Here is a 25,613-nt window from a genome sequence, read left to right as displayed (position 1 = left end):
TGAAACTGTTCTCTTGACTTATGAAGGAGGCATTCGGTAGATAACTCTGATTAGTACCTGTAAATAGTCTTGGAATTAGAATAGAGGGGCAATTGCCATCCCAGCCGGCGCTCCCGGAGCTGCATTGATGGCATTTTGAGCAGAGGAGCCAAGGGCTGTATGTACTTGGAGATGATTGTACTTGGAGATGTCCTAGAGGAGATCAGCAGAAGCATCTTGACTAGGAGACCGAACTACTTGCCAAGTCAGGGGTGGTGCGTATTGGAAGGGGACGGTGCGCGGGAAGCTTGCCCAGCCTGTGATATGGATAGTGGATTTCAGATTCCCAGGTCAATATCTTTTGCCAGCACTTAATTTACTGCCTGTGTGTTCAAAGGTGAGATTATGCAAATACAGACCAATGATTGCTCAGTTGGAAATGCCACGTTCATGTTGATATGCTTCTTCCTGGTGTCCAGCCTGTGCTGCATGGGCCTTTTAGGGTTTCCCTAAGAATGGATTTTTGGTGTCTTGGATTTATAATCCTGTGCGGGGCAAAATGAGCAACCCCCTCCTGCCTTAATAAACCAGGGCCCTGTTTGTGGCTCTTCAGTGCATGGGCAAGATTCTTAAAACGGTTGCTGACATTCTTATTGGGAAGTGGCAGGTATTTTGGGCAGTGGGGGGTGTTTCCCATGTGTCCGAGGTGCACTGAGCAGCATTACAGAGCTATCTTCAAAATGTGCCATGGCACTCGACTTTACATATATTAGATATTAGCTATTTAAATCACAACGCCCTGCTGCAGTTGGTATTATCGCTATTTTACAGATGGGCAAACTGAAGCACAAGGTGGTAAAGTGACTTGCCTGAAGTCACCGCTTGCTAGAATGCTGCATGGTTATAAAGGCTAGAACTCAGGAGCTCCTGGCTCCCAGTCCTGTGGCCAGAGCACTAGTCCCTGCCTCCTACGGTTCAGAAGGTGATAGCTTCTACTAGAGCTTGCTAAGGCCCCATTGACATAACAGTCACAATCAAGCAGGAGACCTGGCTCTAATTTGTAGTGCAGATGGCGTCTAGGCTTTGTTTCTTATATGGGCTAAATCCTAAGACATGGTTCTGGTTCTGTCTGCTCTACAAAATGGAATGTTATAATCAAGTCAGGGGATAACAGTGCTGTTAACTGGGCCACTGGTTGTAACTGTAGCATAGATGGGGCTCAAGATGGCCTTTCGTTCCTCTAAGCAGAGAGCTGAATTAACGCTGGGCCAAACTCTGAGCTTGTGTAACCCCACTGAAATCTAGACATTTGCAGGCATGTAACAGAGCAGAACATGAGCTACTGTGCCTGAGTTGTTATGAAAATATCAGTCTTGTACACCCCTCCTACTGACGCTGGGAGCTGCCCTTTCGTCTTACTCTTGCAATGTGCTACACTGAAACTGTAGGGCGAGAAATGCCCTGTATAACTGAAAGGAACTAAAATTGTGAGCCTTATTCATAAGACTGGCATGTTACTGTCTTATGACTCAGTGTGTTTGTAGTTTTTATATTGCACCGTGGTACAGAGTTCAGAAGAATATAGCTTTTAGAAGATGACATGAACAGGGTATTCTCTTGCATGGGTGGTAACAGCTTTTAAGCCTATTGCGCACCCTGGATCACACCCTAGCACTACCTTAGCTTTGTTAGAGAGATGCTAAATTATATGTCAGATCCGTTAGGGTAAAGGAGGTCTATGCGCATCTTCCAGTTGGCTGGTTGGCTTCTTGTAAGCAGCCCCGTAGCTCACTGTGGCTGGAAATGCATTAAAGAATCCCATTTTATTGTGTTCTCTGGACCGGATTATCAGATGAGCTGAGCACAGTGGGTACCCGCTGAGAGCTGAGCGCTTGTGAAAATCTGGCCATAAGTGTCACACGGGGAGCTGGTCCGGGTGGAGCCTTTCTGCAAATCTGGCCCTGATTTAGGTGCTTGAATAGGAGCTGATCTCTTTGGAAAATCCAGCTCTGACTGTGGGTGCTGAATGCTAGGAAACCTGGCCCTGCGCTCTTTTGAGAAGCTCTTGTCTCACTCTCTGCTTACCCCCACCTTCCTCTGTTCCTCTAACTTCTCCTGATGGTTGATTTGAATACTGGGTCCTGCCATTATTAATACTAATATCTTATTTTCCCCCCTCCACCTTGCACTCCTCTGTGCTGCCCTTCCATTGCCATCTAGTCTCTGCTCTCCTGCCGCTCCCATTGCTGTGGTATTTGGGCGCTCCCATTGCAGTGGTATTTGGGCGCCTGTGCCCTTGTTTGCCTTTTCAGCGGCTGCGTCTGTGCTGAGAGTTGGTAGCGTTTCTCCCGCTGTTGGCACAGCACCGAGCTAGCCCCACTGAGGCTAGCCAAGCTGGGGGTGTTAATGTGGATCGGCACAGGCATGTTTGGCCCTGTGTGGTGTAACCCTGCTCAGGCTTCCTCCAAAGGTGTGTTCCCCTAGGTGGTCAGATGAGACGAGATTCTTCAACTTTCCGTAATCCTAAACTCTCTCCCCTCTTGGCGCCTGATCCTGCTCCACTGAAGCCAAGGCCTGTGTCTGTCACTAGGGAAGGCAACAGTGGGAAACACCAGGACTGGTCCTACAACCACTTCCTCCTCCACCCTTCCCATCTTTCTAAGGTTTTTGTTTCAGCGTCTCCTTCATTTGGCGCCATGTGTGGCTCCAGTATTGGGAGGGACTGAGGGTGACACATTTGTATAGTGTCTTTCATTCCTAAGCACCCTGGGAAAGCTCTCTGAGCATTGGGCCTGACTTTGCAGGGAAACCGAACATCTGCGGCTCATAGGAATTGCCAGGCGGACTTAGACCCGTGGTCCATCCAGCCCAGTATCCTGTCTCTGACAGTGGCCAGCACCAGCTACTTCAAAGACAGTGCGAGAAACCCTGCAGTTGACGGAAGTAGGATAGTCTGTCTCCCTGTGAAGGTCTCATCGTACCCCATCATTATGAGACTGGCTGAAACCCTGAAGCATGAGGTTCCATATCCCTTCCCCTAGCTCCCCTTGGCTTCAACAAAACGTGGACACTTCTGAAAATCAGATTCTCTGTTTGTACAGGAATCCCTTCCCCGCAGTGCAATGCAGCCTCGGGGGGCGAGGGGAGAGGTAGCAGATGTTTATGCAAGGCAATGCTCCACAACTGGTTAGCACAGGTTACCACTGTATCCCACTACAGCCAGATGTAGGGGAGACAGAGAGTTAACTGTCTGGTGAGGTGTGCAATGATTTTTCATGTTCAAGACCTGGGTTTATGTCATGCCTGTTACAAAGATGTAGGGAAAGAGCTGAGATTTTCAAAGGAACCTAACAGGTTAGACATCCAACTCACACTGCCTTTCAGTGGGAGTCCAAATCCCACCTTTGGTGTTGAGGAGTCCACTCTTCAAACTTACCTGAAAGCAAATGACTTCATTTTGGATTCAGTGGCTGGAAGAGAGCAATTCCTTCATACTCACTAATGCCAGAGTTGGGGATGTGGGGGTCGATGGGCGCAATGCAAAGTGGGTTCTCTTGGTGCTTGCTCCGGGGGCTGTATAAAGAAGCGATGGGATCATTAGTGGTATGTTTCTGGAGGCACACACTTTTGCTATTTAAAAAAAAAAATCTTTTTAGTGCTTTTTAAGGACATGAAATAATTAGCGATTAATGTTTAACTCCAGTAATGAATGCACTCTCTAACCAAGCCGAGGCAGCTCTGCAGTTGTTTTGCTAACACTGCAGAATATAAAAGGCACTTCTGGGATCTCTAGGTGCATGTTTCTACCATCTCATATTCACTGGCTGCTAATCCCTACAGTTCTCTTCCCCAGTGGGCTCTTGCCATACCCCACGGGTGCTGCCTTGTACCTCTTTGGCTCCTTTCTCTTATTTGCCTGTTGTTTTATTCCATGGCCTTTTGTCTTTGGGGTTTGTTTTTTCTTTGTCTTGTGAATTTGCTCATGGGGATCAGGGTTTTAAAAAGGGCTAAACTGCATGAGAGGCTGGGTTAGTGCCCTGCAAAATGTTGGACCCTCAAAAACAATTACATTAGTTTTTTAATTTGAATACATGGAGCTGGGCTCCAAGATAAAATGTGTCTGTGAGTCCAGAATACCAAGTTTATGCCATCCAGCAGAGTAGGAAAGTAAATTTGCACTTAGGTCTGTTTTGCCCGAGGATGTCAAAGTGTGTTATAAACTATTCAGCCTCATGCACTCTGTAAGGCAGGAATTACCCTCATTTTGCAGATGGGGGAACAGAAGTGCAGAGAGGAGAAGGGGTCTGTCCAAGGCCAGCCCGCCAGCAAATAGCAGTCAGGACTACATAGCAGATGTCCTGGCTCCTGGCCGGCTGCTCTAGGCAACCTGCTTTGGAGAATGGATTTTGGTTTCCACAGCCCTTTTCAGCCTCTTATCTTAAAGCCCTTGGCAAGGCAGGGAGATAGCTACAGACTCAGCATTCAAATGAGCTTGGCGATCAGCTGCTGCCCAGCCGGGAGTCTTACCTGTTGAGCGACAGGGGGCAGCACGTTGGCTAGGACACACAAGTTATTCCCCTATGACCCAAAACACTCGCCTCAGCGACCCCCAGAAACGGGCCCAGGGTCCCTCTGATCCGGGTCTCCTCTCTGCAGCTGCGTCGTCGTGAATGGCCCAGGTGTCCCTCTGTGCTGCCTGGCAGTGGCAGCTCGGGGTGGGGGTCGGGGGAAGCTGTGACTTGTGACCCAGAGATGCTGCCCCCAAGCCAAGCTGCTCCCCAAGGAGACGTGGCTGTGGATTTCCTCTGTGCTGTGAGTTGCTTGGGAGCGAGGGGAATGGATTGTGCATGCAGACGATATGGTTTGCATGCCTGTGCGAGGGGGGGCTTGGCTGTTACTGCTGATCCCGCTCTCTGTCTCCAGCCAGAACTGGAGTGGCTTGCATCACCCAGCAACGCCCCCCTCTGGTCGGTTAATGAGTGATGCTTTCATGTGCCAAAGGGACCAGCCCTGCTCCATCAGAAAGCTGTGGGTGCCTAAAGGTGGGGAGAGGTGCTAATTGGGATGCGATCTCTCCAGGGGGACCTGTCTGTGCTAGCTGTTCTCTGCTGAAGTTTTACAGTCTCACATTTTGCTACTCTTGGTCTTTTCAGTGCTTTGCTGTCTGGTCTCTGTTTCCTTCCTTCCTTCCTGCCTTCAGACTTGGCAGCTTTGCAGCGATGCAATGCCAGCCTGGGCTCGGTTCTCTAACTCAGAGAGGTGGCCGGCTCTCAGCTGACAGTGAGAGCAGCCTTGCTCCCTGTTTAGCTCATAGCAGTCCGGACAGAAGGCAGGGAGTGGGCTTATTACCCACAGGATCTGTGACGCGATGCACTTGCCCGCCTTATGCTAAGGTCCTTTAAGCGTTTCCAGACCACTCGCCTGTGGGAGTGCCTAGGGAAGTAGGAGTTCGGGACCTTTTCAGTTGGTTACAGGGGAAAGACTGAACAGGTCCTGCTGTTGTGATGAAGAGGTGATCCTCACGGGGGATGTAACCAGACTGTGAACGGAGGAAGGGATCCACTGGGGAAGATGGAACTTCTGGCACCTGGGTGGGTTGTAGCTGGGGCTTTGGGGAAGGTATTGTAGGAATAGCAAATATTTGTTATGGTAGAACCCAGAGGCCCCAGTCAGGACTGTGGCCCCACTGTGCTAGGGCTATCCAAGCACAGAAAAGAGACAGTTCAGCCTCTTACAGTCTAAGCAGAGGTTAGGTCAGATGTATTATGATGTTAAAATGATCAGTAATGGAAACAGTTGATACTGAACCTGGTATCAGTAGGTTTCAGAATTAACACTCACTGAGAGGACCACAGCAGGTCACGACTCCTGGAGCTCTTGTTTCAGGCTGTCTGCAGACTCAGGCTGGCACTGCTGCACCATTTACACTCAGGTCATGGTTGGAAGGCTCTCTTCACACCTGTCCGGTCTAGAAACTTTTAATTTCAAAAGAAACTTGAGAGTCTGCAGCAAATAATGGACCTGCAGCGTGTCAGATACACATGAGGCTGGGTACAGTCTGACTCCATCTCATGGTCACAATGTGCAATATAACGCTTGTGGTGTAGAGGGGCCCTAGCGGAGCAAAACCCTCCTGAACAGAGGGCACGTCCCACTGGCTTGCAGCCTGTCCTCTAGCCATCCTACAACCATTAGGTACCTGGGTAAATTCCACTTGATTAAAGAGGTTTCAGCCCTTGATGTGGTGATCAAGGTTATCACCTCCCCTCCATGCAAACATTGGGTGAGATCATGGGATGTGGGCACGAGAACCTTTAACGTGGTGCCTGGGGCTGGGTGTGCAGGGCAAAGCTTGGAAGAAAGCCTCAGACGGGCGTCCTGCTTGCTCTGTGGTGGTGCAGCCAGGAAAGGAAGGAGGAAGGATTGAACTCCCAGAAGGCAGGTTCTTGCGGAGAGCCAAAGTTAGGGCACGAGACAAGCCAAATGGGGAGACGACTAAAGCAATAAATGAGCTGTTGAAATCAGACATTATGGTGCCCAGGACCCTAGCTGGGTTATATGTGGCCTACAGGCAGCAGCAAATAGAGCACCATGTCATGTTTAAATAAAAACGGAATGGATGTAGCTTTTCCTAATGTGACATCAGTGCGATTGGTGGTCCTGGGGGCTGGAGACTGCCCACAGCACAGGTGCAGCATGGTCAGCGCCATAGTCTCCCTGCCAATATGCCCCCTCTGGGCCTCTACAGGGGAGCAAGGAGTTAAGTGTCCATGATGCATTCAGTCCACAGTGCCTCTGAGACTAGCAAGAGATGGGGGTGGCTGGAGGGATAGGGTAGTGATGGGACATATTTCTGTGGCCTGTGTTGGACAGGAGATCAGACTAGGTGATTGTAATGGTCCCGTCTGGGCTTAACATGTGTGGAAACCATGCTAAGGGCCACATCCTGCCTCCCTGCAGCGTAGCTGGATCCTTTGTCCATTGTCTGATCAAGGAATATCCCTCATAATCCTTTCCCCACCATGTGCTGAATGGTAACGTAGCCAGCGTAGTGAATGGTACGTGCACCATGGGCTGATGTGCCATGCTCAAGTGACTCCGAGTGCACGGGGGACGGGGCAGGCCTGTTAATAGACTAAGAATGCTACTGCCAGGGGATAGCTATGGGTGTGTCCCTAGTGAGCAGGTTCATGTCATTGCTGGACAGGGCTCTCCCCAAGGTAACTCTGTCCCTCTGTTTCCCCTCTCCCTGCTCAGGTTGTCTCAGTCCCTGGTCGCCCTCTTTGCGTCGTCCCTCGCCATCTCTGTGGTTTTTGCCATCATCCCTCTCTGCCACAATGTGGTGGTGCTGGCTGTGGTCATGGCCGTGGCGGGACTGGCTATGGGATGCATCGACACCATCTCCAACATGCAGCTAGTGAAGATCTACCAGAAGGACTCGGCCATCTTCCTGCAGGTGAGGCAGATGCGTTGGCTTCCCCTTGGGGCAGTTCTGTCGGGACGCGGCAGCTCTTGCTGTATTTCTGTTGTCAGGTCTCGTTCTTTCAGGAGGAGGTTCCAGCAGCTTCCCTGCAGGGGAGAGCAGAAAATTAACCTCTTGGCATTTGTCCTTTCTTCCAGGCCCTTCACTTCTTTGTGGGGTTCGGGGCCCTGCTGAGCCCACTGATAGCTGACCCTTTCCTCTCGGACACCAACTGCATCCTGTCTAACTCCACGCTCAATGCCACCAGCAACCTCCCTCACATCCGCAAGTCGTTGGTCCCCCACCATCCCGGCAACCTGTCGCAGTACGAGCTGCCAATGAAAGGGATGGTGGTGACGCGCGTGTCCTATGCTTTCTGGATCATGGCCCTGATCAACGTGAGTATCGTGGCGTGGTGGACCAACGGGAGTCCTCTGTGTCCCATGCCTTAGCTCTTCCTCTTGTTGTTCCCGCTCCCCTCCGGGCACCGCAGTTTGCCAGCCTCCAAGCAGCAGCGGGAAGCACCAGGGCCAAAGAGTCCCTCCAGCAGCCAGGCTGGAGTCGAGGCTGTGGATTAGCTCCGTGGCCTGGGAATAAGTAGGCAGGAGAAGAATTCACACCCTCTTTTCTCATAGGGAGCTCTCCAGGGCCTAGCTGAGTTACTGAGGCCCAAGACTGGGCCATAGGGACTCAGTTCCTTTGTGATTTTACTGTACAATTGAGGGCCAGCACTAAACTGTGAGGGTTAATGCTTTGTGGGATGGTGACTTTAAGGCCCTGTCCCCGTCCCATTGCATCCTGACCTGGAATCTAACAGGCAGTGAGATGCGGGGAGCCACTCCATGCCCCCGCCAGGAACTAGATCCCCTGAGTGGTCATTGCCCCAGCACTGGAATCCAGTCCAGTTCCCAGCTCTCCCCTCTCATCCCGCAGCCATACAGGGCCCCCAGGTTGGGGGTGGAGATCACTGCAAAGGTCGCACTGGCAGCTCAGCCATCCGGCACGGGTGACTGCGGTTGGTGAATGTTCAGACAGGGAAGTAGGATTCCTGCCAGCAGCCCCCTCGGAGCTTTCCAATTTGCGCCGGACACTGGAACCTCTCTGTGAGGGCCCCTCCACTACCCGCCCCCGTCCCTGCTCACCCCATGCAGGGCAAAGGTTTAATAGGGTTGCTGTGGTGTTTCCCAGCAGCTATCTGGGAAACCTGGATGGCTTGGGATCCTGGGCCCTTCCATGCCCTCAAGGCTCTTCTGGTGTAAACCTCCCACATGCCCAGCCTGGGCCTTTTCCCTGGGAGATGGGCAGCAAGGAATCCGCTGTCAGCCCAGCCCAGCTCCTCTCGCTCGCTCAGCCGTCTGGTCCTCGTGTGCCAGGCTCTCCCCTGCGGCACGTTCCTGGGGTGGCCCGGACCAGCTGTTGATCATCACCCTGTGGTGCAGCCAGACTTCCCGCTCGTCACTGATGTGCGGCCATGAGGGGGGAGCTGCGCGTTTGCCCTGAAGGGGAGTGTGATGCAGAATGTGAAACAATAAATCCTGTTCTTCCCACCTGATGCCGAGACCCAGAGTTCAGCAGGGCCAGGGCAGGGCAGTGCTTGAATGGGAGACCTGGAAGGAGCAGGGAGGGTGCAGTGGGAAGCTGTGTTAATGGTTCAATAGGTGGCATTTTTCTATCTCGCACTGTTTGCAAGAGTAGAGGTTTTTAGCCCCAGTGTCCTGGCCAGCGACCAACCTAGGGACCTGCCTCCTGCCTCCCCCACTCCACCCCCCCCGCAACCCCTCTTTTGGATTCAATAGTCTTCACTTCCTGTCCTGAGGACTGGGATTGGTTAGATTCACACGTGGTCTGGTGCCAGGAGACCGTTCCTAGAGATCAGTGAAAGGATTAGTGGGTTTGGTGTCTTGCAAACGTCCACGGGGAGACAAGTGTTGTAAGTTGCAAGGAAGCTGAGAGCCCAGCTCTCCATCAGTGGATGTCGCGTTATTCTGGCCTTGACAAGTTGTACGATCTCTGACCTGGGCTTACCCTTTCAGACTGCCTGAGGGCTTTCCCCCCCTACTTCAATTCAAATGGATATTAAGGGGTCATCGTCTTGAGAGTCTGTTCAGCTAGCATCCACTGCGCTATACTCTCTTGGCGCTGAGGATCTTGGCTTTCCAACGGCATGAAGCAGTAATGCCCAGTTTGTCAGAGATCAGCTGCTGAAAATGGCACCTGAACTGAAATGAGAGAAGACAAGATGGTATCTAGAATGACACGGCTTTGCCTTGTCACCAACTGGGGCTGGAAACATTCTGACGTTACGATTGTTTTGTGTAGCACCTCCAGGCCCCAGCTGAGATCAGGCTGTGCAAGGTGTATTGTGAGAGACAGTCCCTGCCCTGAGTAGCTTGCAGTCCAAGTAGCCCAGCACAGGTAGGAGACAGGGAGCAGTAGTATCCCTGTGTGACCGGTGGAGAACTGAGGCACAGAGTGTTAAAGTGATTTGGCTGAGGCCCCACAGGGAGTCTGTGGCAGAGGCAGGACCCAGATCTCCTGAGTCACAATGCCTTAACCTCCCACCCTGTCGGTATTTCAGCAGAATGGGTCAGTGTGATGTTTCCAAGTAGTGCTCAGAGAGGGAATGTTAATCTTCACACGCAGCAGTGAGTCCCAGACATGTGTCTCTCCGTCTGCCCCCGGAGACGGAGTCTGGCCATTCTCGGGCAGCGAGCCGCACTTGAGTTACAGCTGGAATACACTTGCAGGAAATGTGCTCAGTTGGCTGACGCCATGTACACACCAGCTTTGGCCTGTGAAACAAAGGGGTGTCTCGCACTCTTCTCACCAGGCAACCAGATCTCTCCTTCTGTACCGCTGGTCTCAAGCCCAATGGCCGGCCTGGGTAAGGGGCTCATGTTTTCCTCCACCCACTCTGTTCTGATACCCCTGACGTACCCTCTTCTCGTAGACCGCCAAAGCTGACGGCCTCATCCTCCCGCTGGGGCTGAGTGCCCTCCCTGGAGGTGCTAGCCGCAAGAGAGTCAGTAAATGATGCTGATCAAGCAGATGAGCACTTCCTGTCTGCCTGCTCTGCAACCCATCTGAGCTCAGCTGTCCAAAGCAGGCTCTGACCCCAGGGCTCAGTAGCAAGCAGTGCAGGTAATCCATAGGGCTGGATGGAGTGCGCCAAAAGAGAGGAGACCTTGTGGTTAAGGCACTTGACTGGGACTCGGGTGTTCTGGGTTCCGTTCCAGGCTTTGCCACAGTCTGACTGTCTGGCCTTGGGTGAGTCACTTCAGCTGCGTGTGCCTCAGGCCCTCCTTTTTAATGGGGGGAATGGCCCTGCCTATGAGGAGAGGTTGTGTGGATGCGTTCATTAACGATTGTAAGGTGTTTGGATAGCATGGTGGTGGGGCCAGAGAAATTCCAGGAGAGAGAGAGAGAGAGTGATGATAATTCTCTGCATCCCTGTGGCACCATCCCTCGAAAGATCTCAAAGCACAGCCATGAGTGGTGGGTGAATTCAGTTCATTTTATTTATCTCTATTATTTCCATGTGCTTGCCAGGACAGTCCTGCTCTCCCAGAGCATTGACCGCGGCTGCCCACCTAGCCAAGCTGTCTAAGATCCCATCCCATTCCCTCTCCCAGCCCCAGACTGAAGCGGGGAGCAGCCCGTGGTCTCAGTACATACATAGAATCATAGAATCATAGAATATCAGGGTTGGAAGGGACCCCAGAAGGTCATCTAGTCCAACCCCCTGCTCAAAGCAGGACCAATTCCCAGTTAAATCATCCCAGCCAGGGCTTTGTCAAGCCTGACCTTAAAAACCTCTAAGGAAGGAGATTCTACCACCTCCCTAGGTAACGCATTCCAGTGTTTCACCACCCTCTTAGTGAAAAAGTTTTTCCTAATATCCAATCTAAACCTCCCCCACTGCAACTTGAGACCATTACTCCTCGTTCTGTCATCTGCTACCATTGAGAACAGTCTAGAGCCATCCTCTTTGGAACCCCCTTTCAGGTAGTTGAAAGCAGCTATCAAATCCCCCCTCATTCTTCTCTTCTGCAGGCTAAACAATCCCAGCTCCCTCAGCCTCTCCTCATAACTCATGTGTTCCAGTCCCCTAATCATTTTTGTTGCCCTTCGCTGGACTCTCTCCAATTTATCCACATCCTTCTTGAAGTGTGGGGCCCAAAACTGGACACAGTACTCCAGATGAGGCCTCACCAATGTCGAATAGAGGGGAACGATCACGTCCCTCGATCTGCTCGCTATGCCCCTACTTATACATCCCAAAATGCCATTGGCCTTCTTGGCAACAAGGGCACACTGCTGACTCATATCCAGCTTCTCGTCCACTGTCACCCCTAGGTCCTTTTCTGCAGAACTGCTGCCTAGCCATTCGGTCCCTAGTCTGTAGCTGTGCATTGGGTTCTTCCGTCCTAAGTGCAGGACCCTGCACTTATCCTTATTGAACCTCATCAGATTCCTTTTGGCCCAATCTTCCAATTGGTCTAGGTCCTTCTGTATCCTATCCCTCCCCTCCAGCGTATCTACCACTCCTCCCAGTTTAGTATCATCCGCAAATTTGCTGAGAGTGCAATCCACACCATCTTCCAGATCATTTATGAAGATATTGAATAAAACCGGCCCCAGGACCGACCCTTGGGGCACTCCACTTGATACCGGCTGCCAACTAGACATGGAGCCATTGATCACTACCCGTTGAGCCCGACAATTTAGCCAGCTTTCTACCCACCTTATAGTGCATTCATCCAGCCCATACTTCCTTAACTTGCTGACAAGAATACTATGGGAGACCGTGTCAAAAGCTTTGCTAAAGTCAAGAAACAATACATCCACTGCTTTCCCTTCATCCACAGAACCAGTAATCTCATCATAAAAGGCGATTAGATTAGTCAGGCATGACCTTCCCTTGGTGAATCCATGCTGGCTGTTCCTGATCACTTTCCTCTCATGCAAGTGCTTCAGGATTGATTCTTTGAGGACCTGCTCCATGATTTTTCCAGGGACTGAGGTGAGGCTGACTGGCCTGTAGTTCCCAGGATCTTCCTTCTTCCCTTTTTTAAAGATTGGCACTACATTAGCCTTTTTCCAGTCATCCGGGACTTCCCCGGTTCGCCACGAGTTTTCAAAGATAATGGCCAGTGGCTCTGCAATCACAGCCGCCAATTCCTTCAGCACTCTCGGATGCAACTCGTCCGGCCCCAGGGACTTGTGCACGTCCAGCTTTTCTAAATAGTCCCTAACCGCCTCTATCTCCACAGAGGGCTGGCCATCTCTTCCGCATTTTGTGATGCCCAGCGCAGCAGTCTGGGAGCTGACCTTGTTAGTGAAAACAGAGGCAAAAAAAGCATTGAGTACATTAGCTTTTTCCACATCCTCTGTCACTAGGTTGCCTCCCTCATTCAGTAAGGGGCCCACACATTCCTTGGCTTTCTTCTTGTTGCCAACATACCTGAAGAAACCCTTCTTGTTACTCTTGACATCTCTGGCTAGCTGCAGCTCCAGGTGCGATTTGGCCCTCCTGATAACATTCCTACATGCCCGAGCAATATTTTTATACTCTTCCCTGGTCATATGTCCAACCTTCCACTTCTTGTAAGCTTCTTTTTTATGTTTAAGATCCGCTAGGATTTCACCATTAAGCCAAGTTGGTCGCCTGCCATATTTACTATTCTTTCGACTCATCGGGATGGTTTGTCCCTGTAACCTCAACAGGGATTCCTTGAAATACAGCCAGCTCTCCTGGACTCCTTTCCCCTTCAAGTTAGTCCCCCAGGGGATCCTGGCCATCCGTTCCCTGAGGGAGTCGAAGTCTGCTTTCCTGAAGTCCAGGGTCCGTATCCTGCTGCTTACATGCTGTGCTAGGCAGGGGAACAGGTGTCTTCAAACCATCTTGATTTGTCCATGTGCTTATAAACCAAAACACAGCTCAAGTGCATCTCACAGCTGGTGTTCATTAGGCTGGGGTCCAGGCAGCCTGTTTGATGCACTTCTCGTTGCATCAGTGAAGCAAATGGTACAAAGCGAGAATGTCATTGCAGAAGAACTCAACGAGGTGCAGCCTCCTTCGGGTGAGAATCCAGTGTTACTTACCTCTAACTCTGGGTCTGCTGTGGCGGGAGGTGTCCTCTCTATTTTAGCAATCATCCCTGATCATCCGAGTAAAGGCTGCAGTTAATGTAGGCTTTGAAGTGCAGAGGCAGTGCTTGATGGGTTAGTTTTTGTTGGGGCCCAATCCTGTTCCCAGCGAAGTCAATGGGAGCTTTGCTGTTGATTTCATGAGGAGCAGGACTGGGCCCCAAACGATGTCTCAGTTCAGATGTTCTGAAATGGCCTCTAGAATTGTATTCACCATTTTCTTTGCATCCTGGTTTTTGTGCATGCAAACTCGGGGTGTCTCTACTGCAATCACAGCGTGGGACTGCAGCTCGAGGAGACCTGCATGAAGTTAGCTCGGGTCACGGAGCAATGAAGCTGCAGCAGCACACACTTCAGCATGGGCTGTGTAAACCCACCTGAAGCCCTGGATAACCCAGGGGCTAGCCCTGAATCCCAGGGCTAGCCCCTGCTTCGTTACTGTGATACCAGAGCAGAGCTAGGTAGATTAAAGCCAGCGTGGGTATGTCTATTTGAGCTGCCGTCACATCCTGTGATTGCCGTATGGGCATACCCTCAGAAACCACATTTGTGCACACCAAGGAAGAAGTGTGGTGTGTAACTAGTTGACTCACAAGCACAAATCCAGTTTGCACTTCCATCAGGGTGGGGTTTTCAAACATGCAGACTTGGGCTTGAAAAATTGTGGATGCAAAAACGGAATGATGTCCACTGGAGGCCCATTTAGTGAAGCCCTCTTTGAAACTTAGTCCTTTATGTGGCATGAGACGTTGGTAACAAATGTGAAGGAAAGCTGGGAAGCAGGGCACACCTTCTGTAAACTTCTTGGGGTGTGTGTTTGTCTCCTGCCAAAGTAGCGTCCTTATTCTCTTTCCCTAGTTGTCCTATGGCACAGGGACGAAATTTGGCCTTCCTGTTGAATTATATAATCCAAACCAGTAATTTTAGTTTAACAAGAGCAGTGTGAGATTGGGATTGGCACGGTCTCTGCCACATTTCAGAGAAAATACGGGCATAATCTGGGCAAATAGCTGGAAGGGATCTGGTTAGATTGAAGGCAGAAGGTGGGAGGAGATACTAGCCTCATATAGGGAAACTTTATAGTTTCCACTTTTTTCTTCAATGAAGTTTTTATCCCTGATGAAGGGAGATAAATCCAGATCTCAAATACTTTAGGAATTTTGCATTCCGGAGTTCCCAAAGCAAGTTCTTCTCTTTATGCATCCCTGCCTTGCCACCAAACATGCTGAAAATCTTTTTAGATGGAAAGAATCAAACTTTAATCAGGTTAATATATGTAGCTTGGAAAAGGGGTGATCACACCACCCCTGTTTGAATGGTGTAAACATCAAGGAAAGAGAGAGAAACTAATTAGTACAATGAAATTGGGAACAAGGGGATGAAATGAAGTAGGCTTTAGAGGTGGCCGAAAAACTTTTGGCTATTTTCCATTGAAAAATGCAGTTTTGTCAAAATCTAAACATTTTGGGGGGAATGTGTCTTAATGTGACACCATTTCCTATAGGAAAAAGTCAAAATGAATTGTTGTGACTTTCTTGTTTCAACTTTTATATGATATTAAAACCCTAATATTCCTGTTTATTGTATTACCCAATATTTTGTGTTATGTTTTGAAATGATCAAAAACGAAACATTTGTGTCTTATCAAAGCAAAATGATTCAACATTACCAAAGTGTTTCGATGGTTTTCAATCAAAAATGTTCAGAACCTTCATTTTGCAGGAGATGTTGACATTTCAGCTTTTCGTTCTGATTTGAACAAAAGCAAGATTCAACGCATCAGGGTTCTCCGCAGAATGGAAACTCCATTCCCGCGTTGGCAGTGCAAGTTCCTGAGGGTGGGATCTGTTTGTCTGTGGGGTAATTATCCCAAAGGAACTGGTGGAAGCTCCTTTGCTCGGATTCTTAAGAAGAAGGGGCTGGGGGTAATCCGTGCTCCGGGAGGGAGATTGGCTGAAATAGAATCTAGAGATGGAAGAGAGCTATGATTATAACTGCATTTGCCGCCTTGATCAACCAATTTATTGCGTTTTGAATAAAGAGCCAGTTGAGACAAATTGAGGGGAAGTTTGGTCCAATGATTGGGGTTCTACCCTGGGACTCAGAAGAGCTGGGTTCAGTTCCCTGTTCCACTACGAACTGAGTGTCCTTGGGCAAGTTACTTAGTCTCTTTGTGCCTAATTCCCCATGTCTAAAATGAGAACAGTAGCAGTGCCTACTGTCCAGGGGTGTTGTGAGGATAAATAGAGCAAAGATTGTGATACACTCACATATTTTGGTGATGTGGGCTATAAGAAGTCCCTAAGAGAGACCAGGAGAGAGGAATAACACCTGAGTTTATTGAGAGCTGATGCAAAACAGCAAGATCAGGAGAGAGATTCTGACCGCTTCCTTAGCAATGCAACCCACCAACATTTCCCAGCAAGAGGCTAAGCTGAAAAAAACTCTGGGCCAAATTCATTGCTGCTGAAGTCTTGGGATTACCCCATGGAAGAATGAGCCAGGAACCAACTTTCATTGCCTGGCTGTACCCCGAATGGCTGGCTCTGCTAGCTGCTTGGGGAAGCAGGAGCCTTTCCAAAGGTAGACTGAGCCTTGAAAGGTTATCCTTTCAATGAGTGTTACCACATCCATGGGGGTGCATCTCCAGCCCCGGGGGTGGGGCAGTTAGCCATGTAACACCTGTGTCTGCTGTCTGTTCCTTTATAGTTCTGTTTAGGATCGCTGCAGGGTATAAGGAAGTCTCATTAAACCATGTGCCAAGCAGCCCAGGTGACCAGTGTGTTAGCCTAAGAAAACCAAGCCTCTCCAAGGAGCAAGTTCCTGTAATAAACGCCTCGGCCCTGCCCCATATATCTTGGCAAACAAATCACATCCGTGAGCCAACGCCGCTCCTCGCTGTTTGCCCTTTTCTGGTGGAACATAGGGAAATATCAAAGGAGGACAGAGGGCAGCTGGCTCTATAAGACACTTGGCTGGATCAGGCAAGCAGCATAAGCGCGCTCCAGAAGGTGCGAGTAACTAATGAGAAATCCCAGGGTAAAGCCTTAGGGACCAGTTTGTCCCCTTGTGTGACTCCACTAAAGTCAGGCACTTTGTGCCAGGGGTGAGTTTGGCTCCTTGCTTAGTGAAACATTCCCTTGCAAAGCTAGTGTGGTGATCTCTGTTTGCTCGTCTGACCAACGAGCTGCTTCGATTGGCTGACTCCCCACCCCATGCACTCGCCCTCTGCTGGTTTGAGTGACATCAGCCTCTCCCACACCGCCTGGACGTTGCCCCAGGCTGTTATCCAACAGGCCAGGAGCTGGTTTAAGATCAGAGCCGCCTCTGGGGATCGGGAGCCTGCTCTCTTGGTTCCCCCATTGTCTGCACAGAGCCCCTTTCCGATTGCTCCTTCCGCTTCAAATGCCCAATCTCAGCGGCAGCCGGGCACACCGGTGTCCTGACTTCCGGCACAAGGCTAGGAATCAATCCATGCTTCAGCAGGGCCTTTCCCATCAGTAGCTGTTTGCTGTGGTGGGTGTAATCCCATTGATTTCAGCGGGGCCAGGATTTCACCCTGTATTTTCTAATATGTGAGAGGGAATGGTGTGTCTAATGGCTACAGCAGGAGACCGGGACTCAAGACTCCTGGGTTCTATTCTTGCCCCAGGCACCAACTTGCTGTGTGATCTGCGGCGAGTCACTTATTCGCCCTGTGCCTCAGTTTCCTCTCACCTGTGAAATGAAGATGATCTTTACCTTCCTCGTATGAGGGTTACAATAATACTAATAATACGTGGCACTTAGGAAGCGCTTCTCATCCAGAGGTCTCAAAGTGATTTACAGTGATCCGTGCCATGCTCCCAAATGGGGATAATCTGAGGCACAGAGAAACTAAGAGACTTGCCCAAAGTCACTTGATTAGTCACTAGTGGAGCTGGGACTGGAACCTGATTCCCAGGTCTGTGTCCTGTCCGCTGCACCAGACTGTTGTCAGACTTGAACAGCTAATGCCCGCAAAGCTCTTTGAGCACCTTGCACCAAAGGTGCTGCAGAAAGGCAAAGAACAAATACGTTTTGTGCATTAAACCAAATGTATGCGGAGACTACGACCTTCTCCTGGAGGAATTAAACATCTCCTGACACTTCGCTGTTGGGAACATTGGATTGCTTGAGTACCAGGATGGGACTGATGTGTATGTATGTGCTCGGTCAGTGGTACTCATAAATCCTAGAGTTAGGGTAGCCTCATCTCAGGACTTGGAAGCTCAACTGATCTCTCTCTTGCTCTGCACTGCACAGCTGGCCATGGTGGCCTTCTAGAGAAGCATCCGGTCTTGGCCACTGCTGGAGTCAGGGTAGCAGATTTGAATGACCTGATATCCTGATCCAATCTGGCTGTAGAGAAACCCCATCCATCTTCATGAATGAAGCAGCTCGCGACTGAGCAGCTGATGTGCCATTCTGATTCACTTTGTTTCATGTAGTTGGCTGCCATGTTTCACTCCAGAGGTGGCTGCGCTGTGGTGGTGGGTGATAATCTGACTGTGGGTGGTATCAGAGAGGGCTCTGAATGTTTGTTACACAGTTCTTGGGTTTGGTTTAGGCCCACTGCTAATTCTGGTGTGTGTGAGTAAGGTACACGTGGTATTATTTGTATTAAGGTAAGACCCCATTCTGCTATGGGCTATACATACACATAATGAGACAGTCCCTGCTCTGAAGAGAGAGGACGATTATTATCCCTGTTTCACGGATGGGCCCTGATGCCCAGAGAGGTCAAATGACTTGTCCAAGGTCACACAGGGAGTGTTTGCACCCTGGATTCTTGACTCTCAGTCTAGTACCTTACCCACAGTGGCCTCCCTTTTATTCACACACACTTTGGATCCTTTAGGCTGGCAGATGCTGTGTAAATACATGGTGAGAATGTCTGCAAGGTCTGCTAAACTGGTATTTTATTATTGTGGCAAATCCGCAATTAAAATATGGTCCTGACCTCCGGAAGGATTAGAACTATCAAGTGAATACATTTTTCTTCCATGGGACTGAACTAATTGTTCCCATTCCCATTGTTCCTAGAACAATGGAGTCCTCGTAAATGAATTCAGTGCGGGGAGCGGGTGGGGTGGAGGGGAGAGAAATCCTCCATACGTTTAAATAACACCCTGAGCCAACAAAAACCAGGAAATTCAGCGTTAGCGCTCACACTTGCTCACAGATGTGTAGAAAACAAAACCAAGTAGCCAGAACTGGGACAGAGTGTGAGCCGTAACTTATGGATTTCCTGGCTTTCTCCCTTGGTTTGTCACAGAATAAACAGGACTTCAATTAAGCGGTGAAGGAGGGGACGTGACTTTACTTAATTCCCTTTATTTTCCCTTCAAACAAAAAGGAATAAATCCCTGTGGGTCTAAAGGCACCACTGAGTCGTGGGTGTGAGAAGCCCAACCTAAGCCGTGACCTTGGACTGATGCTGCAGGGAAGTGCCAGGTGGCACAGCACCAATGCGTGTTTGCACAATGACAGCCCGGAGACTGTTCGCCAGTGAGTTGCAGCTCTGTCCGGGAAGGACTAAAGTTAGTGAGCTCTTTGCAGCAGTGACTGTCCTTGACGACCCCCGGCACAAGGGAGACTCTGAATTCAGTGGGAGCTTCTAGGTGACACTGCAGTATAAAAACGCCAAGAGGGGCAGCTCAGTCTCCATTCAGGCCATGGTCTTTCAGCTGAGGCTGCCAAAGAGGAGGCCAGTGAAAGCTGCTTGTGGGAGTGCCACGATCCTTGTGATGTGGGCACTGGGTGGAGACTCACAAACTCATCTGATGCCAGACACTAGTTAGCCACTGAGTGCTAACAATGAGGGCTGGCTGCAGAGGTCCCGTCCAAACTGGCTCTTTGTCTGAACAACACTTTGTGTGCAAACTGTCTGCTTTCCACAGGAGAACTTGGATATTTTTCATCAAAACCATAATTCCCAGGAACCAAAGTATTTCAGTTGTGAAATGCTGCCGCGGTGCTTCATGGGATTTGTATTTCAGGAGCCTTCATCTTCCCATTCCCTTCTATGAGCTGGGCTCCCCAGCTGGACTTCACCCCCCATGATGCACCTTGGCCACAATGCTCGGCCTCCTCTCACTAAGAGGTGAGACCATGGCGCACCCTGAGGAATGGAGTCCTCACTGGGCTGGGCTCCCTGGTGGGAGCCTGAGGCACTGCTGCTGCATTTCACAACTGAAGTATTTCAGCTTTTGAAATGCTGCTGAAAAACTTGACATTTGTCAGCCAGTTCTTCGTTCACCCCCAACCTGCCAGGTGGCAAGTGACAGCCTCCTTCTCTCACTGCCAGCCCCCCGAGCCCTCCAGCCCTTCCTTCATTCCCCAGTTGGTTGGGACAGAGGGAAGGTGGGGTATATGCTAGCCAAGGGTCTTTGCTCTGCTACCTGCAGCTTCGAGGACGCTTACACCCACTATGCTTGCTTCAAATTCACACAAGCTCATGCCCTTTGGAAGTTGAGTCCAACACCATAACCCCCCTAGGCGGGAGCAGCTCCTGCCCCTGGAGGAACAAATCTGGAGATTGGGCAGGGGACATTTGAGTCAGAGGGAGAATAAATCCAGGCTGGCTGACCTGCCTTTTCCCATTGCTCCACCAGCTGCCAGTCCCCATCGCGGTGTTCTTCTTGCTCTACAAGGAAAGGCTGGTGCCTTGTTTCAATAACGGGCGCCGCCCGCTGCTGTCTGCAGACGAACTGGCAATGGAAACGCAGCCAGCCGAGAAGGAGAATCATTCCGTCGCTTTGCAGAGAGCCCCGCCAGACAGAGGTGAGATGACGACAGCCCCTTCCCCCTAAGGAATGTGGTTTCCAAGAAGGGGACACGGGATGGGCTCAAACTGAACCTCTGCAGGTGGGGAGGTGCCATGGAAAAGTCAAGCCAGTGTAACACCTGCAAAGGGGCCCCGATCGCCCATAGCTCCCATTCATATCAGCAGGCATCCTGCGGGCAGTGGTGAACCTAGTCTGTTGCTATCGCTGGGGTGTGCAGAAAAGCTATGTGCTCAGCCCTGCATGCTCTTGTGGATTTCCTTTGTGGTGTTCTACTCTAGTGGCTTGACCTGCATTTTGGGTCACAGATCCAGATTGGGGGGATTGGGCTTGGCTGGGGACTGGCTTTCCCTTTAAACTGTCTGGCTTGGCCAGCAGGTCCATCGGGCATTGAATTACTGCCCAATGCACCTATTCCTGCACGTGAGTTTTGCCCAAAACAGGACTGCAGATTTTATTATTGTTTATATTATGGTAGCATCTAAAAGCCCTAACCAGGTTCATCATGCCAGGCCCTGTACTCACCCAGAGAGTCAGTCTCTGCCTGAAAGAGACAAGACAGACAGCGAGTGGGAGGGGGAGCAGAGGCACTGAAAGTGGTGAAGTGACTCACCTGAGGCCACACAGCCGGTGGGTTGCAGAGCTGTGAATAGTTTCCTGACTCCTCTGTTCACTGCTTGAGCTGCGGGAGTGCAATGCCAGCCCTGTAGGTAGAGCGCTAGACTATGGGTAAGATGTCTGAGAGCCTAAGCAACTTAGGCCCCGAACCTGTGGCATGGAAGTCAAGGGGGGTTTGGCCACTGAATTGAAGGCAAGGGCCCTCGTGACTAAGGGCAAAACTTTCAAGAGCACCCAAGTGATTTAGGAGCCCCAGCCATTTTCAATGACACTGTACTGCTCTCTAAGCTTTTATACTATGCCCAGACGGTAGTACCTGGCCACCTTCCGGTGGTGCATTAAGCAATGTGACTACATAACTATCCCATATTACTAAGTGCCTCCCTCACTTTTGGAAAGGAGACTTGGGCTGCTAAATCACATAAGCTCTTTCGAACATTGAACTCTATTTCTTTTGTTGTTGTTGTTTGCTGAGTTTGAAACAAACTCCTCTCGGCTGGATTTCTGTTTCCTTGAGCCATTCTCACGGGATAGGGGGTAAAGCAACCAAAGGAATTTCACCTGTTTGGTCCTGAATTTTGACTTTGTAGGAAGCAAGCTTATATAAAACCCAAGACCAAAAGAAATTATTTCCTTGATTTTGCTTAAATTCAGCTGTTCTTAAATGAATGTGGGGGCTCCTTTGCATTGTGTGCATCCCAAAAGCTGCTGCAGCAAACCAAACACACGTAACTGATTCTTTACCAAGCTGAGAGAAACAAATGCCAAGTATATTTAACCATTGGGATAACTAGTGGTAAGTGAATGGGTATTTTAAAATGCTTTGTTTCAGTATCTACGTTAAAGCTAGGCCATGTCTATATTTGGAGCACTTTACGGGTTAGAAATAGGGGTATGCTATACCAAAAAAGCACTCCTGGTTGCGTATGCAGCTATACTGGCAAGCTACAATTGATAGGTGCAGTAAAACCACCCCTCTGAGCGGAATAAGCAATATCCATAGAAGTCCAGCTTTGCCAACAGAACTGCATTTACACTAGGGACTGCTGCTGGCATAGCTGTTGGTCAGGGGCACACCTTGACCAACAGCTAGCCTGACAGAGGTCTACAGGGTAGACCTGGCCTTCATAACGCAGGTAAAGACACTTCTTTCTTTACAATGAAGTAAAGGTGAGTCTTTTAGACAGAGAGAATTAGGGGCAGGGAGAGAGGAGGTACTGCAGAGAGGGAAGTGGATGCTTGACCACATCTATGCTACAGACTTCCGGTGGCTTCCATTTGTCAGTCAGGGGTATGCAGAGATGTGATTCCTGACCAACAGAGCTGTCCTGGTAAAATCCCTACTGTAGACTCAGTGACATCAACTATGCTGGCAAAAGCACAGCTGCTCGTATAATCTGTGTCCACACTTGGTGAGCTTTGCTGGTGTAGTATATTAAGTACTTGTGTAGACGTAGCACAGGGTCCAAAGCTGTGTGCACCTTAACTCTAATCTTTTACCCTGTCTAGAGATTTGTACTAATGAGAAATGTGGTCAAAGCACAGGATGGATGGCCAGGGATTCCTAGCGGCTATTCTTAAATGACTTTTGAGGCCACTGTTCGGTGTAAATTTATTCAGATGCAGCTATCTGTGTTATCTTGTCCTCCCCACAGTTTGTTGGTCTGTCCACCTCTCAGGTATTGTCTAATTGAGCTCTTTGGGGCAGTCAGTCTTGGTAGTGTTTGTCTGTGTTTGCACAATGGAGCCCTGATCCTGGACTGGGGTCTTTAGGCACTCATACAGTAGAAAGAATGGGCCTGATTCTCTATTGTCCTGCACCTTGTGTTGTCATTTATACCAGTGCAAAAGTGCAGGTGAAGCATGACTCACTAGCGCTGGCTGAAACTTTTGAGTCAAAAGGTTTTTTTGTGGAAAAATGTCTGATTTTCCAAAAAAGAAATTTTGCACAGAAAATTCTACTTTTTTTTCAATTTTTTTTTTAAACCCCAAATGGCTACCAAATTTTCATTTAACGAACAGCAGGTTTTTGGCAACTGAAATGTGTCTGGTTAGTGACATTTTTCACTTGCCAAAAACCTGCTTTGTGATCGTGTTTCAATAAAATCACCCCCCCCCCCGATATTTTTTTAAAGGGAGCTGAGGGCGGAAAGTCCAATTCAGATGCCCTGAAATCGAAACAAAATTGACTTTATTTATTGGTAAACCCAGGTTTTATCTTTTAACCAGCTCTTGTTCTAACTCAGCATGGTCACAACAGTGCAGGGGACTGGACTAGATGACCTCCCGAGGTCCCTTCCTGTTCTGATTTTGTCTTACACATGTGCCCTCTAGGCTGGAGTAAATGACGACACAAGATGCCAGGCAGGAGAGAATCGAGCCCCATATATAATGATGCTAATTCCTTTTGTGGCCTCGGGCAAATCCTTTCACTTCCCCGTCATGCCATTCCCCCCCGCCCCCCCCCCCCCCACACACACACACAAGGCAGGATAGTTACTACCTTATAAACTGTGTTGTAGACGAAAAATACACTCAATGTGCCAAGCACTTCATTAACTTTATTGAAAGCTACCATGGTTTTTTCACTCCACCCCCCCATTATTCTTTGTGCAGCATTAGTCCCAGCCAAGATCATGGCCCTACTGTATAGATACATACCTTGCCCCAAATAACTTACAGTCTGCATAGACCAAGGGTTGTTATCCCCATTTTACTGAGGACTAGCGAGACTCAGGGATTTGGTCCCAGAGGCATCAGGGCATGGGGTCCAGGGCCTCTCTCCAATGCGATCAGAGTGGTGACTGCAGCCCATGTGGACATCCTGAGCTAGCTTTCGTCTATCAATAGCAGTGAAGTTGCAGCAGCATGACCCCGCCGAGGACCCTGGGTTTGTACTAACACTGATTGCAGTGTAGACCCATCCTCAGCCTGTCAGCTCTTGGGACAGGGATTTTTCTCTCGCTGTGTACAATGCCCCGCACAATGGAGCCTTGATTTCGGGCAGGACCTCAAGGAGCTACCGCAATGTAAATAATAAGAATAATAAATCCATGGCTGAGCTGGACTTGAACCCAGATTTTCTAAATCATCAGCCAGGCTAGTGCTCCCCAAGTCCATCCTCCTCAGCTTCCGAGAGCTTTGAGGTGACGCTACCTGCTACCTAGATAGCATGTGCTATGGCAAGATTTCACATGGGCACCTCTGCATAGCATAGCATAGCATAGCATACTGATAACCTCTTATCAGTGTTCCAGCTCGTACGCAACCCAGAACAGAGCTGTACGTTTGTTCTCCATTTGTCCAGGGGCAGGTGACAGAACAAATCCCCATTGTGAGTGGTAGGGCGAGCAGCTAGTTGGGAGCTCCACTTACATTTGCTTTGAATTCTTTTTTTTAACCCAGCGCATGACGACCTATTTAGCTGCTGCCAAAGCAAAAACTTCAGAGGAGCTCCTTACTCCTACTTCGCAGTCCACGTCGCTGGGGCTCTTGTCCTCTTCATGAGTGACGGGATCATAGTAAGTACTGCTGGCCAAGAAATCCTCTCTGAATCAAAGCTATGTGGCACTCTCTCCACCCTGAATCCTTTACAACCAGGCTAAGCCTCAGGCAAAATACACGTACTCTGTTCATTGCGCACAGTGCGGGCTGGACTTCAGTGGGGTTTGAAGGAATCCTTTCTCATCACCCCACTCATGGATTGAGAGCAGCTGTGCTTTGCAGATGCAATGGATGCTAGCTCTGTGTTCAGGGAGCTTTCCTGAGCCTACAGGGGCTGGGCTGGAAGTTCCCACCTGGATTGTTTCAGAGCATACTGTGCATTCTCTACATGCCCCTCCTCTACCCTGATCAGTGGCATCACACTGGCTCTGCTGCATCTGGATTCCTTTCTACTTGTGGGGGATGCAGGGAGGATTCCCCCATCCCACCCCCAAAAATGGGCAGTATGGCCAAGAACTGAGGTGTGGCTGCTCATCCTACCTTTGTAAATTGTGCCTGATTTTGCCCCATCTGTGTGAGGGAAAGTGCAAAACTCACCGAGCCTTACTGGGGCATTAAACAGTCTTGAAAACGTGCTTCGCTGTGAAAAGCAGATATGGCAGCTGCTGCTAGAACACAGCTGGCCCTCCATTTTCAGACGTAACTGACGACTTTGGGTACCCATCCTGTGGCTCTTATCTTTCCCCTGCATCAGAATAGCTTGTTTTTGAGCCTCTGGTATTATTACATCTTTTAGGAACTGCCAGCCCCCTTCAAAGAGAACCTTTTTCTATCCCATCTGCTGACACAGGCATCCCTGGCCCTCACCCAGGCACCATCTATCACACTAACTCAGCAGCCTACTTGCCTGCTTTTGCAATCCATGTAACCGTTACAAAGGACAATGCATAGAAGGCTTAGTTCTGCCATAGCAGCTCCAGGAGAAAGCCACTCTCATAATGCAGTCAGGAAACAGGCTTGTATTTCTTGCCTAAGTCCCACGCAACAGCAATTCAGGAGATGTAGAGCGGTTTTATTATTACTTATTGTAACAGCGTGCAGAATTTAGCCCTTCGTTCTCTAGGTCTTACACTGCACTTTTCAGTAATAGATAT

General features: G+C 49.7%; 1 protein-coding gene across 1 annotated transcript in view; it reads left to right on the top strand.

Annotated features, from left to right (window-relative positions):
• The window catches only part of SLC60A1 (solute carrier family 60 member 1), a 38,144-nt gene that overhangs the window by 1,726 nt on the left and 10,805 nt on the right, over positions 1-25,613 (top strand). The window contains exons 2-5 of the mRNA XM_073320296.2: positions 7,237-7,435; positions 7,600-7,839; positions 20,227-20,395; positions 24,421-24,536. Of these exons, the coding sequence (XP_073176397.1) occupies positions 7,237-7,435; positions 7,600-7,839; positions 20,227-20,395; positions 24,421-24,536 (724 nt within the window). The remainder of the gene's footprint in view (positions 1-7,236; positions 7,436-7,599; positions 7,840-20,226; positions 20,396-24,420; positions 24,537-25,613) is intronic.

The sequence above is a fragment of the Lepidochelys kempii genome, chromosome 21, assembly GCF_965140285.1.
Source record: "Lepidochelys kempii isolate rLepKem1 chromosome 21, rLepKem1.hap1, whole genome shotgun sequence".
In the NCBI taxonomy this organism is placed as follows: domain Eukaryota; kingdom Metazoa; phylum Chordata; order Testudines; family Cheloniidae; genus Lepidochelys; species Lepidochelys kempii.
The sequence above is the reverse complement of the archived record's forward strand: the minus strand, read 5'-3'. Positions and strand labels throughout refer to the sequence as shown.